This window comes from Grus americana, chromosome 22 (genome assembly GCF_028858705.1).
Source record: "Grus americana isolate bGruAme1 chromosome 22, bGruAme1.mat, whole genome shotgun sequence".
In the NCBI taxonomy this organism is placed as follows: domain Eukaryota; kingdom Metazoa; phylum Chordata; class Aves; order Gruiformes; family Gruidae; genus Grus; species Grus americana.
The window spans coordinates 7,317,807-7,332,577 of record NC_072873.1 but is presented as its reverse complement, the minus strand read 5'-3'; the positions used below and the strand labels follow the sequence as shown (position 1 = coordinate 7,332,577).

The 14,771-nt window shown below is 54.0% G+C and overlaps 1 protein-coding gene across 1 annotated transcript in view; it reads left to right on the top strand.

Moving 5' to 3' along the window:
• Positions 1-1,017: 1,017 nt before the first annotated feature.
• Positions 1,018-14,771, top strand: part of LOC129195257 (uncharacterized) — a 28,264-nt gene continuing 14,510 nt past the window's right edge. Inside the window, exons 1-2 of the mRNA XM_054801071.1 lie at positions 1,018-1,069; positions 1,641-1,792. Coding sequence (XP_054657046.1) covers positions 1,018-1,069; positions 1,641-1,792 — 204 coding nt within the window. The remainder of the gene's footprint in view (positions 1,070-1,640; positions 1,793-14,771) is intronic.

Genomic DNA, 14,771 nt, shown 5'->3' with positions numbered 1-14,771 from the left:
GGATTAAGCAGTAGCCTAAAAGAAAGAACAACAACTGGAAGGTGTTTCCCAGGGAGGTTGTGCAACCTCCATCCTGGGAAGTCTTCAAGGCTGGACTGCATATGACCTTGAGCAACCTGATCTAATGGGATCTGTTCTGAGCGTGGGATTGATCTAGATGACCTCTGGAGGCCCCTTCTCACCTACCTTCTGACTGTGTACCTTTCACGGTGCCCTACCTGACCCCTGCGTGCCCATGTCACACTTGTGCTCACATCCCCTTTACCACGACACAACTTTTAGGCATTGAGCTGGGAGCGCAGAGAGGCAGCTGAAGGGAGGCTCTGGGCCTCCTCCCTGCCATCCGCAGGGCATCAGTGGCTGCTGTTTCCAGCCCCTGAGCTCAGAGACAGCTCTGGAAAGCTGGTCCACCTCCTGGTCAGGGTCCTACAGCTGTTCCAGGCTGCAGCTGGCGCTGTGCAGGCTTCTTCTTGCTGAGGGGTCATTGCTGGAGGATGGGGAGAGTCGGACTGGCAGGAGCCAAACTTCTGCCGGTGCAGAGCCACGGAGCACTCTCAGCCCGGTCGAGACCCCGAGCATCGCAGTGGCAGGGCTCAGCCCCGGGGCGGAGCTGGTGGTGGAGGAGAGGAGAGGAGAGGAGAGGAGAGGAGAGGAGAGGAGAGGAGAGGAGAGGAGAGGAGAGGAGGAGAGGAGAGAAGGAGATGATAGGAGAGGAGAGGAGGAGAGGAGAGAAGAGGAGAGGAAAGGAGCAGAAGAGAGGAGAGGAGAGGAAAGGAGGAGAAGAGAGGAGGAGAGGAGAGGAGAGGAGAGGAGAGGAGGGGAGGAGAGGATGAGAGGATAGGAGAGGAGAGGAGGAGAGAGGAGAGGAGGAGAGGAGGGGAGAGGAGGGGAGGAGAGGAGGGGAGGAGAGGATAGGAGAGGACAGGAGCGGAGAGGAGGAGGGGAGGTGGCACCGCGGGCGGAGCAGAGAGCCGGGGCTGGCGGGGGGCAGCGAGGCGCGGGCGGCAGAGCGGCGGGATGCGGCGGTGCCGGGGCGCAGGGCTGGCGGGGCTGGCCGCGGTGCTCCTGGGTGCGTGGGGCTGGCGGTGGTGGCGGGGGACCGGGCCGGTGCTGAGCTTGGGGTGTTCCCCGCAGGTCCCTGGAGGCTGCCGTCCCCTCTGGCTTCTTCACGGACCTCTGTCCCCGAGCCATCCTCCCGTCCATCTCTCCCTCTGCTACCATTCCACATTCCCTTAGAAAAATCATCGCTCTGTTCTTTCAGCAACCCTGTCTGACTCCTACTTTCCACCTGTGCCTTTCCATATAATTAATGCAGTCATTCCTTCCCACTTGCTACCTACTTTCTTTCTTTCTTTCTTTCTTTCTTTCTTTCTTTCTTTCTTTCTTTCTTTCTTTCCTTTTTCCCCCTTTTCTCTTCAGTGACTCCCCCCTTCCAACTCTCATTCCTACACTCATCTCTCCACCAATTCTTAATGGGCACTTCCATTACTGTACATGTCAACAGCCTCTGGAAATCCTTCTCCTCATCATATCTATATTGTCCTGGCTGCTTCTGCAGGATTTCCTCTGGGCAACAGCAGGCAGGGCTGGGCAGAAGGCAGCTTTTCAGGGTATTTTTTTCTTCTTTTTCTCGTCGGCAGTGACTGCGGGCAGAACCCAGGTGCAGCAGGAGCCGTCGGCAGAGACCACTGAGGGCACCGGCATCAACATCACTTGCTCACACCCCAACATACAGACCGGCATGTTCATCCACTGGTACCGTCAGCTCCCGGGCCGAGGCCCCGCATTTCTCGTGAGCGCTCTTAAAGAGTCCAAAGAGGTGCCGGACCCGCCGGGCCCCACGCCCCTTCCCCCGCCCGACCGGCACCGGCACCGGACCTGCTGAGGCTCCGCAGACCCCGCGCCACGCAGCCCTGCCAGGGACGTGCCCCCAACGCGGATCCGGAGACGCCCCCCGGGCAGAAACCTTCTCCCGCCCCTCACCCCATGCTCACCCCCGCACTCCCACCGGGGCGGAGACAGAAATCCCCCGGCACGGTGACGGCAGCGGGGCAGGAATCGCGACCGGAGCGGTGGCGGTGTCCGGCGGTGCCCGGGCAGGAGCGATTGCAGCCGCCGGCCCCGCTGTCTCCCGGAGAGGAGCAGCGCCTTGCTGCTGTGCAGGGGGAGGCGGGCAGCAGAGATCCTCCTGCCCACGGGCAGCCGGACAGCCCTCGGTCCTGCCGCAGGGACCGGCCACTGCTGACAGGGAACACGCAGGGCCTCTCTCGCCCTTCTGACGTGCCCCACTAGGTTAGCCAAGGCGACCCTGAGCAGGTGCTTTCCTCTGCTCTCTAAACACGGGCACTCCTCTCACAAGTGGGGAATGAAAAACTTTCCTGCCAAAAGAACACCGAAAAAGGGGTGGGGGGGGATGTTTCACATTTTGCTACTTTGTCAAAGCTGGGACATCCAATGTGCACTGGAGTCCTCCAGCTACAGGCTGTCACAGACCTTCCCAAAGGTTCCTGCCACTGTTACAAAGTCATCAAATGGAGTCAGGAGTTCAAGCTCCACACCCACAGGAGAAGGCAATGTCGGGGTCACAGGCTCCTTCAAGCACTCCCCACAGTGGCTCAGTGTTGAGACCACGAGCTTGTTTGACAGGATTCAGAGCCTTTGGACTTGAGGCCCAGCAGACAGGCTAAGAGCTTGGACTGGACACACTGACGGCAGCGTCAAGGGATGCCAGGTTCCTAGGTGGTGAGTGAGTCAGACACAGATTTGCTAAGTTGCCCAATGGAGCAGGAGGCCTCTGGGAAGAGACCATAGGCTCCAGGCAGTCCCCAGGGACCTCTGTGTGTCTCGAGTAGCTGAGAGAGCTGTTCAAAGCCCATGGTCAGAGGCTTCCAAGGCACAGAGGGAAGGATCAGCCCTGCTCCCTGTCCCAGCTGGGCTTCGTAACTGTGTTTCCAGAGAACTCCTGGCAGGTGGACAAACAAGGCACAGCAACAGGCACGGCCAGGCGAGCACATGGATCAGACACAAGTTCCCATGGATCGACCCCTCTTGTTCCTGCCTCCATCTGTCCCCATGCTTGCTCCAGGCCAAACTCACTTGATCCTTCCCTTTCCCTGCCTCTCATCCTTCCCCTAAACATCCCAAGTCTTGCAAAATCCCCAAATCCTTTTCCACAGAGTCCCGTAAGGAGTCCAATACACTTATAGGCAGAAACACTGTTGAATTCAGAAGGTGATCCTCTCCTCTCATCCACCTGGGGGGTGTCATCCCCAGACAAGAGGTCGACTCTGATACCTGAAAGGAGGTGGAGTAGAGGTCTGTGAAGAACAGGGTTGTACTGGATGTCCTCCCACCAGAGAGAAGCAGTGTCTCTGACTCTGTGTGGGATGTCAACAGCAGGTGCTGTTCCCAGAGACATTTGAAAAGGGAGAGAACTCCCCTGCGGGGAGAGAGAGTCAGACACCTAGATCTCGGAGCTTTTGCCTCTTCCTGGTTCTACCTCCTTTCAGACACTACGGAGGGGCAGGATACACTGGAGTGGCTGCAAAAGGGCCTGTCTCCATCCCTGAGAGAGGTGGGTGCAGGCTCCTGTCTCTGGCTGAGCACTGACTGGCAGGAGATGTTCATCACGGACACTCCTCCCCCGCAGGGGACTTGATGGGCTGGTTGTGATCTCCAGGAGAAGCAAAAAGCAGGAAAACAGCCTGCAGCCGTTAATTTTGTTCTTAACAGAAGAAAGTAGTAGAAGATAGTGCTGTGTTTTGGATTTATGATGAGAATAATGTTGATAGTACACTGAAGGTTTTACTTGCTGCCAAGCAGTCAAGGACTTTTCAGCTTCTCATACTGGCCTGCCAAGGAGAAGGCAGGGGGCACCCAAGAAGCTGGGAGAGGACACAGACACGGCAGCTGACCTAAACTGGCCAGACTTTTCCTACTGCAGCCCAGGATGCTGTTGGCCTTCCTTGCCCCCAGGCTGCATTGCCACAGCAGACTCAGGAACAACCCTGAGACACTGAAACTGAATGGGACACAGCAGTGAGTATTCAGGAGAAGTATCCCAGCTGCGTGTCCAGTTCTAACTCTTCCCTCAGCATCCACCAATGACCACCGTTGGAGAACAGCATGGTAGGAGACATGAGTGCTCCTGTGGCTTTCCCTCCTAGCCAAAGAAGCCCAAGGAAGGAAAATGTCTTCCCAGCCCGGCATCTGGGGATCAGTGAAAGCCTCACCTTGTGAGCAAGACCCATCAGCCAGGCACGGGACAAGATTCCCTGTTCAATCACTTGAGCTGTCCCCCTGCTTCTCATGTCTCTCCTCCAGCTCTGGGGACTCACCAGTGCTTGGGTGGGGGGAGTCGTTGTGTCCCTGAGTCCCAGAGGGTCCTCTGTCCAATGGAAAGCTGCTGATGTCTGCAGTTCTGTGATTTAGTTTGTTCATGTGTGCATGTTTCTCTCGTGATGCTCAGTCTGGTTTAGAAAGCAAAGAGCTGACCCTGGAAAGCATCTGTGCTGGAAGCTGACAAAAGCAGTGATGGTAGCAGGCCAGGATGGTCTCATCAATGGAGTGATGTCAGCTCAGTAGGCCATGGCATCAGGTGTTTGCAGTGAGGGCTTCTGAGGTGACAAAGCAAGCTGAGTCTCTGCCCCTGGAGAAAAATATCTCTGTAGGGTACTGGGAGGTGGATGAGAAGCCCCATTCCCACCTGGATGGGGTAAGAATGCGGTAAGAATGATGAGATTTGGATCCCATCTGGAGGTGCAGTTCAGGTCTGTCCTCATGCTGGGCTGTACTCAAACATCTCTGAGGGTGGATTCAGGATCTTGCAGGAAAGGCAGGACATCTGGGAAGGCAAACAATAGATATGTTGGAATATGGGGGCGCACACTAATGCCTTCTAGAATGACATTTCACAGGACCTGAGTGCTTTTCTACACCCACCTTCCACCTGAAACTCACTGCTCATTTGGCCAGCCTTTCCCTTTTCCTTCATGTTTGTAACTTCTTGAAAGTGACTGCCATGGCGTAGCATTGCTGCAAGGAGACGTTTTGGAGACTGAGCTCAACATAGGGCTTCCCCCCAGAGCCTTGCCTCCAGAAACCCACTTTTCTCTGGGCTCAGAAGCCTTTCAGTGTCTGGAGGAACTCACACACCTGAGCAAGTTCAGCAGAGGCCACTGTCAGGGCATGTGGAAGGTGAGAGTGACTGGTTCTCTAAGGCGGTCAGATCGAGTCCCTTTCCCTTTCACAGGGAAGAGGAACTAAAAGGGACAGTGACAAACAAAGCACACAAGGACACCAATCTCTGAGTAAGTGATAAGGGAGCCAAGGAGGGAGATCAGAGCTCTTCAGCCTCTGCTTGATGGGCCATTAGGAAACTGCGGGTGTGGCTTGGAAGTGGGTCAGGCTGAGCTTTGGAAGTGACAAGAAGGGACAGGAGGAACATGAGGATTATGGATGTTTGAGCGGGGTCCTGCGGGACTAGGCAACACTTCTTAAGCAATGCTGAGGGGAAAGGTCGAAGGTGGGGGCATGGAGGGGACTGGGGAGGAGCACTGGGAGGCAAGAGAAAGGATAAGAGGAGGTACCTGCACCCAAGCAGGGGCTGGTCAGTGCACTTGTTGGGAGGAGCCCTGTGCCTCTTCACCACAGTCCCTCCCCCAGCCGCCTTATTAAATCCTTTCTGAACCATCCTTCTGTGCAACATCACTCCTTTTGCCGCTTGTGAGTGGCAGTAAACAGAGAGAGTGGTGTGAAAGAGAGATCTGGGTGCCAGTAACTGGGCAAACAACCAATGGCCATAGGGATTGTAGGCCTGGGTGCCAGCACCTGAGCGGACCAGGGTGTGTGCAGCAAGGTCTCAGTGCCAGCAACTGGAGAAGAGGCCTCTGGTCACAGAACCTGTCGGTGTCTGTGCCAGCAGCTGAAGCGACCTGGGTGTAAGCCAGGTGTGAATGCCGGCAACTGGAGAGGGAAGAGCGTGTCACAGGGGTAATACATCTCACTGTCAGCAACTGGAGGGACCACATTGCACGTGTTTTTGTGGGAGGTCTAAAAACCAGTGACTTGGAGGGACCTCGGTGTGTTTCTCATTTCTCTTAGTGAATTTAACCCAATGTGCATGGGTGCATATGTGGAATTTGCTAGCATAGTTCAAGCTGGTGTAGGCAGTGAGTGGGAGGAAAAGCTGCATCTAAAACCTGAGCCAGAGGTGGGTGAGGGAGCCCACGGCCAGCACAGGGATATTAGACAGGCTGATATTACCAAGCCGTGGTAATGTCTGAGGGATCTGCAGTTGTGAGAGGAGGGGGTGATTGCATGTGTGTTTGCTATTGAACAAGAGTCTGGCCTAGCCAGAGAGAAGAACACTCCTGTGCTGGGTAAGAGGGCTGTGTTGGCTTTGCGTGCAAGGTTTTGGTAGTGGGGGGGGCTACAGGGGTGGCTTCTGTGAGAAGCTGCTAGAAGCTTCCCCTGTGTCTGATAGAGCCAATGCCAGCCGGCTCTAAGATGGACCCATCGCTGGCCAAAGCCAAGCCAATCAGTGCCTCTGTGATAACATATTTAAGAAGGGAAAAAAACAAGTTAGAGAGAGGTTTTTTTATAGCCGGAGATAGGAGTGAGAAGATGTGAGAAACTCTGCAGACACCAAGGTCAGCGATGAAGGAGCGGGAGGAGGTGCTCCAGGCGCCGGAGCAGAGATCCCCCTGCAGCCTGTGGTGAAGAGCATGGTGAAGCAGGCTGTCCCCCTGCAGCCCATGGAGGAAGGATGAGGGGGTGTAGAGATTCCACCTGCAGCCCGTGGAGGACCCCATGCCAGAGCAGGTGGAGGCACCTGAAGGAGGCTGTGGCCCGTGGGAAGCCGACACTGGAGCAAGTTCCTGGCAGGACCTGTGGGCCCGTGGAGAGAGGTTCCCACACCGGAGCAGGTTTGCTGGCAGGACTTGTGACCCCATGGGGGACCCACACTGGAGCAGTCTGCTCCTGAAGGTCTGCACCCCATGGGAGAGACCCACGCGGGAGCAGTTCTTGGACTGTATCCCGTGGGAAGGACTCACATTGGAGAAGTTTGTGAAGGACTGTCTCCTGTGAGAGGGACTCCATGCTGGAGCAGGGGAACGATGAGAGGAGTCCTCCCCCTGAGGATGAAGAAGTGGCAGAAACAACGTGTGATCAACTGACTGCAACCCCCATTCCCCATCCCCCTGTGCTGCTGAGAGGGGAGGAGGTTGAAGCCGGGAGTGAAGTTGAGCCCAGGAAGATGGGAGGGGTGGGGGGAGGTGTTTTAAGATTCCATTTTATTTCTCATTCCTCTACTCTGTTTTGCTTAGTAATAAATTAGATGAATTTCCTCTCTAAGTTCAGTCTGTTTTGCTCGTGACGATAATTAGCGAGTGATCTCTCCCTGTGCTTCTCTCGACTCACAAGCTTTTCACTATACTTTTTTCTCCCCTGTCTAGTGAATGAGGGGAGTGATAGAGCAGCTCTGGTGGGCACCTGGCCCCCAGCCAGGGTCAACCCACCATAAGGGCCCAGGCTCCAGCACCTAGATGGGCTGAGGACCTCTGATGACTCTTGAGAAATGCATGAATGTGAGTGTGTTAGTGACTCCAGAGGGTGAGGGTGTGTGCATTTTGGCTAGGGAACTGTGTGTCACAGACATACTGGAGACAGTCCAACAAAGGGCTATGTAGAAGATGAAGAGGAGCCTGGAGCATCTGTGACATGGTGATCGGCTGAGCAAGCTGGGTCTGCTCAGCACAGAGAAAAGAAGTCTCGGGGGAGATCTCATCAGTATGTACAAATACCTGAGGGAGGCTTTGAAGAGGGCAGCGGCAGGCTCTTCTCCAAGGATGAGAGGGCAAGAGGCATTTGGCACAAACTGAAACAAAGGAGGCTCTCTCTTAACGAGCTGGGGTTTAGCACATAGTGCAAATACTGCCCTTGCTGAGACTCGCTGGCATTGTTAAGTTTTCATGGGATTTTCTTAGAAATAGATCACTCCTTATTTCTACTGTTGAGCAAAAGGACATTTATATGAAAGCACGGTGCTTCCCTCCCAGATCAAGACAACGACATGGTGGCAACGTTGCCAAATTTGCCAAGAGATATATACAGCTCAGCACAGCCCAGGTCTGTGCCTACCCAGGTCACATTAATTTAATGAGAAGGAACAGTTTGTTCTCTCTACCATGCCTGGTGCATGGGATCAGTTTGGAGTTAACCTGGAAAGGATGTGGTGGTAGGGCACCCCATCTGCAGTACCCCACCCCTTCACATGCCCTTTCAGCTCTGGGCTGCAGGGCTATTGCTATCTCCATCCTTCACAGTGCAGCACTCCAGTGGGTGCCCCATGTGCTCCCTGGGAGTAGGGGGTGGCCCCCTGATCCCTCACCCTGTTCCCTGCTGACCCCTCACCCTTTCCCCTGGAGTAGAAGTAGGTTGTCCTTGTCATCTCTGTGGCTGTGGCAGACCCCCTCTCCTCTCTCGCACTGTGTGTTATCCCAGCAGAACAAGACACAGCCAGAAGCCCTGGGCTGCTGCAGAGCAGGGCTCCTCTCCTGTCGTGGGGGATTGGGGGGAGAGGACTTATTCCCAGGCAGCTGAGGAAAGAAAGGGGAGACATGAGAGAAACAGGAGAGCCTTCTTTTCCCAGAAGAAATATCAGTGTCCCCAGAGAGCTAAGGACCCCAGAGGGAGATGTGGAACCTCATTGAGGAAGAAACCTGTGGCCTCCCAAATGGGAAATGTTGCCTCACACTTGTGGTTTTGCACCAGTTCCGTCAAGATGCTCTTACTATTGGAAACAAACTTAGAAGAGAGAGGAGAGGTACTTCAGACCACTTCACCACCTTTTCTCTCCCTTTCAAACCACCTCTCTCTGCTTCTGTCTTCTGATCCACCTGCTGTCACCAGAGGAGATCTCAGCTCTCTCCGCAGCCCCACATTTCTCCCTTTCCAATGCAAGTGAGCAAATCCTGCCAAAGCTATCCCAGGGACTTTTAAGCTCTCATCCCATTGACATTAACAGCGTGTCCCACTCTGCCTCCTGGCTGGCACATACCTGACATGGCTTCCAGTTTCCTCCTGCTTGGCAACACAGCCAGGGCTCCCTCTTTTCAAGCTTAGTATTGCATGTGCTCAGGGAGCTAGGACCCTTCAGAGGTGACAGGGATAGGGAAGCAGGATGAATCTTTTTGCCAGAGCTCCATGGGCTCCTCAACATGTGTGAGGGCTGCTGGTCCCAGCACAGAAAGGCCAAGTGCTACAGCCTGTTCCTTGGTCCTCTGGGCAGTAGGAGCAGGAGTAGGAATGATTAGCAGGGACACAGCACAGCTCTCCTCAGGGTCTATGGTGGCCTGAGAGCTCTGACCTCCTGCCCGAAATTACTCTCCAGCTGGCTGTCCCCAGGCCCCAGGATTTTCCTGCAGGGCAAAGGACAGAGAGCCTTCTCCACCAGGGGTTTGCATTCTCTCCTGGCTTGCTTCCTGAAGCCTTTCCCTGCAGAGCTGCTGACCTTCACTTTCTTCCAGGCACCATGGGGCAGACCACCATCACCCAGCAAGAAGGACAAGTCACAGTGAAGAAGAAAAAAGACACCTTCCAAACAAGCTGCACCTACCAGACCTCCTGCATTTGAGGCTCTCCCTGGTGCCAGCAGAGGAGAGGCCAAGCTCCCCAGCTGGTCTCATGTCACACGGCGCTGGCCCCAAGCGCAGTGCCCGTATCACCATGTTTCCCATTACCACAAGGAATGCGCAGCTTCCTGCGGCTGGAGGAAGTCGAGTCCACAATGTAATGCTTCCTGTCCATTCCAGACATCAATTTATGCAGACGGGCTCTTAAATATTCCCACAGCACACTACATGAAGATGAAGTCTTCTTATTGTCAGTGATGTAAATATACACAGAAAGCTCTGCTGTCTGGTAAAGTACAAGCTGCACATATGTGAGCCATTGCATTTACATATTATCAATTTGTTCATCCTGACCACTGTTAAGCACAGGAGGCTCATCCATCCTCCCCAACGGCAACTGGGTTTCTCTTGTCTCGAGACAGAGACACCTTAAAGCTGCTTCCATTACATTATTTCCCTCCTGAATTTCAGCCATGGCAGTTGATGTAAAGAGCTGCTGTATCTTTGCCTTCTCCTATCTGCATGACTAATGATAAACCAGAACAAATGCAGACAAAGAAAAACTCGACCCAGGCAGCTCCCAGCATGGGGCATCCATGGGCCCTCAATTCCCCTGTGCTCTCTGAGGAGACAGCCCCAGCCTCAGCCTCATATCAGCAGGTGTCTCATCTACCCCACTGGTAGAAAGAAAGAGTGCATGACTACCTCCCTGGTGGTTGCCGTGATCTCCTTCAGGGAGACCTGGGGATCTGTAACCAGCCCTCCCAGCTCCTGTGCAAGAAACAATACCGCGGCAGAGGATTGTGTGTCTGCTTCCAGCCCAGATTCCTGCAGGCTGCAAATGCTGAGGTCTGCAGACTGAAAAGAGCTTGAACCAATGAAGTTGCTCCCAGGTTATCTGCCAGTAAAGGTATTCTCTTCAAAAGCCAACCTCCCACCCCACAAAGAGCAGCTGAGAGGAAGAGATTTTGTATCAGTGTGTCAGTGTTGCAGTTCACATATCTGTGTTGAACTAGTTGCCTCCCCTCTCAGTAGCTTTGCCTTCCTCCTCTTGTGAGGAGTTTGAAGATGTGTGGGCTCAGAAAGTGGGTCGAGCGTCTGCTGCCAAACCAACCCTTGAGCAAGGCCTTGGGCAGAGGTGTTTCAGCAAGTTCAACACTTTGCTGCAGCAGTTCAGTAGGTCCCCTTCCACAGGGGAGGGAAGGTGGTCTCCAACCCCTCTGTGCATCAAAGCAGTCATTTGGAAAGCTTCTGGCCACCCTTGGGTCACACAGGCAGCAGCCCCAGCCTCTCTTCCTGCTGTGCCTCTCTCCTGCTTCCCTCTCCCCTCTGCACAGAAAATTGTGCTAGCCTTCAAGGTCACCTGCTGAGCTACCTCCTAGCAGACCTCCATGCAGACTAGGAGGCACATCCATGCCCAAGAGGAGACTGCCGGCCTCCCACTGCCATACTGCAGTCCCATGGCTGCTCACTCGAGGTCACCACTGATCAGGCTCCCCAACCACAGGACATGCTCAAGAGGGCATTTCTAGGGAGAGGCAAAGCATGGCAGGCCACTGGCTCTGGAGCAGCCTTCCTCAGTTCCCAGGAACAGTGCCTTAAAAGGGCCGACAGCACTGTATCCCACACTCCCCGTACTCTGCAAACAGTGAAGAATCCCCTTTTGCCTCCACTCTGAGCACCCCACCCTAGACTTACACCTTGCTCACTGAGCGCTTGGGACAGTGTCCAGAGAGGGAAGGACAACACAGAAAGAGGCTGGGCTGCAGCAAAACTTTCATGCCACAAAAGACAACAATGAAGTTAGTATGAGAGTTGTGCCACCGTGAAGAGAGCACCGGGCACAGTCAAGATTAGGTATCCTTTGGCTGTAGCAGAGTTCCTGCAGGATGTCCCTCGGCTTGCCCTGAGGAGGCAGGGGTGCTGCAGGTCCCTCCTAGGCTGGCCTGGGTAGACCAAAGGGGATGAGAAGCCAACATGGAGAGGAGAGAGCAAGGACAGAGCAGAAGGAGGGAAAGGCAGGCATGACCCATGCTTTCAGGCTGATCCCATCCAGCCTTACATTGCAAGGAGAGTCAGAGATGCTCGATCTCTCTGAACGAGAATGGCCAGGAACTCCATCCTCCCTTCACTCACATGTCAGCACACATAAATATACATGAGCATGCACACCCAGGTACAGAATCACAGAATCACAGAACGGTAGGGGTTGGAAGGCATCTCTGGAGATCGTCTAGTCCGTGTTCCAGTTTGTGCCCGCTGCCCCTTCTCGTGTCTCTGGGCACCACTGAAAAGAGTCTGGCCCCATCCTCTTGACACCTGCCCTCTAGATATTTAGAAGCATTTAGAAGACCTCTCAGTCTTCTCCTCTCCAGGCTAATCAGACCCAGCTCTCTCTGCCTTTCCTCATAAGAGAGATGCTCCAGTCCCCTCATCAGCTTTGTCCCCCTCCACTGGACTCTCTCCAGTAGCTTCTTGTCTTTCTTGAACTGTGGAGCCCAGCACTGCACACAGTATTCCAGATGTGGACTCACCAAGGCAGAGTAGAGGGGGAGGAAAACCTCCCTCGACCTGCTGGCCACACTCTTCTTAATGCACCCTAGGATACTGTTGGCTGCCTTGGCTTCAAGGGCTCATTGCTGGCTCATGGTTAACTTGTTGTCCACCGGGACTCCCAGGTCCTTCTCCGCAGCATTGCTTCCCAGCAGGTCAACCCCTAACCTGTACTGGTGCCTGGGCTTGTTCCTCCCTAGGTCCAGGACCCTACACTTGCCCTTATTGAATTTCATTAGGTTCCTCCCCACCCAACTCTCTCGCCTGTCCAGATCTCGCTGAATGGCAGCACAGCCTTCTGGTGTGTCGGCCACTCCTCCCAGTTCAGAATCGTCAGCAAGCTTGCTGAGGGTACACTCTGTCCCCTCGTCCAGGTCATTGACGAGTACGTTGAACAAGACTGGACCCAGTACTGACCCCTGGGGCACACCGCTAGCTACAGGCTTCCAGCCAGATTCTGTGCCACTTATCACAATCCTCTGAGCTCTGCCATTCAGCCAGTTCTCTACCCACCTCACTCACCACTCATCCCACCCACACTTCCTAAGCTTGCCTACGAGGATGTCATGGGAGATGGTGTCAAAAGCCTTACTGAAGTCAAGGTAGACAACATCTACTGCTCTCCCCTCGTCCACCCAGAAGGCTATCAGATTGGTCAGGCATGATTTCCCCATGGTGAATCCATGTTCACCACTCCTGATAACCACCTTCTCCTCCACATGCTTATTGATGACCCCCAGAATGAGCTGTTCCATCACCTTTCCAGGGATGGAGGTCAGGCAGTCTGGCCTGTCGTTTCCCGGGTCCTCCTTCTTGCCCTCTTTGGAGACCAGAGTGACACTGGCTTTCCTCTGGTCCTCAGGCACCTCTCCCGATCTCCATGACTTTTCAAAGATGATGGAGAGTGGCATAGCAATAACACCTGCCAGCTCCCTTGGCACTTGTGGGTGCATCCCATCAGGGCTCATGGATTTCTGAGAATCCTAGAATGCTTTGGGTTGGAAGGGACCTCAAAGATCAGGTAGTTCCAACCCCCCTGCCATGGGCAGGGACACCTTCCACGAGACCAGGTTGCCCAAAGCCCCATCCAACCTGGCCTTAAACACTTCCAAGGAAGGGGCATCCACAACCTTTTTGGGCAACCTGTTCCAGTGCCTTACCACCCTCACAGTAAAAAAATTCTTCCTAACATCCAATCTAAATCTACCTTCTTTTAGTTTAAACCCATTAGCCCTTGTCCTATCACTACATTCTCTGATAAACAGTCCCTCTCCATCTTTCCTGTAGGCCCCCTTTAGGTACTGGAAGGCCACGATTAGGTCTCCCCGGAGCCTTCTCTTCTCCAGGCTGAACATTCCCAACTTTCTGAGCCTATCCTCATAGGAGAGGTGCTCCAGCCCTCTGATCATCTTTGTGGCCTCCTCTGGACTTGCTCCAAGAGCTCAGTGTCTTTCTTGTACTGGAGACCCTAGAACTGGATGCAATACTCCAGGAGGGGTCTCACAAGAGCAGAGTAGAGGGGCAGAATCGCCGCCCTCCACCTGCTGACCACGCTATTTTTGATCGATCCCACTGTCCTTGTCACTGACAAAGATGTTAAACAGCGCTGGTCCCGGTACCGACCCCTGAGGAACACCACTCCTCACTGTTCTCCACTTGGACACTGAGCCATTGACCACAACTCTTTGAGTGCGACCGTCCAGCCAATTCCTTATCCACTGAGTGGTCCATCCATTGAATCCATGTCTCTCCAATTTTGAGACAAGGATGTCATGCGGGACAGTGTCAAATGCCTTGCACAAGTCCAGATAGATGACGTCTGTCACTCTTCCCTTATCCACTAACGCTGTAACCCCGTCGTAGGCGGCCACCAAATTTGTCAGGCATGATTTGCCCTTAGTGAAGCCATGTTGGCTGTCACCAATCACCTCTTTATTTTCCATGTGCCTTAGCATAGCTTTCCAGGAGGATCTGCTCCACGATCTTGCCAGGCACAGAGGTGACACTGACTTGGACCTGGTGAGGCCCTGGTGAGGTCGCACCTCTAGTACTGCATTCACTTTTGAGTCTCTCACTACAGGAAAGACATTGAGGTGCTGGAGCATGTCCAAAGAAGAGCACCAACACTGGAGAAGGGTCTAGAGCACAAGTCTGCTGAGGAGCGGCTGAGAGAACTGGGGTTGTGCAGTCTGGTGAAAAGGAGGTTGAGGGGAGACCTTATTGCTCTCTATAACTGTCTGAAAGGATGTTGTAGTCAGGTGGGTGTCGGTCTCTTCTCCCAAATAGCTAGTGATAGGACAGGAGAAAATGGCCTCAAGTTGCACCAGGGGAGGTTTAGATTGGATGTTAGGAAAAAATTATTCACCAAAAGGGTTATCAAGCATTGGAACAGGCTGCCCACGAGTGGGTCACCATCCCTGGAAGTATTTAAAGGAGGCATAGATGTGGCGCGTAGGGACATGGTTTAGCGGTAGACTTGGCAATGCTAGGTTAATGGTTGGAACTGATGATCTTAAAGTTCTTTTGCAACCTAAACGATTCTGTGATTGTATGCCTGGGGGAAGGCCAGGCACCACAGAACAG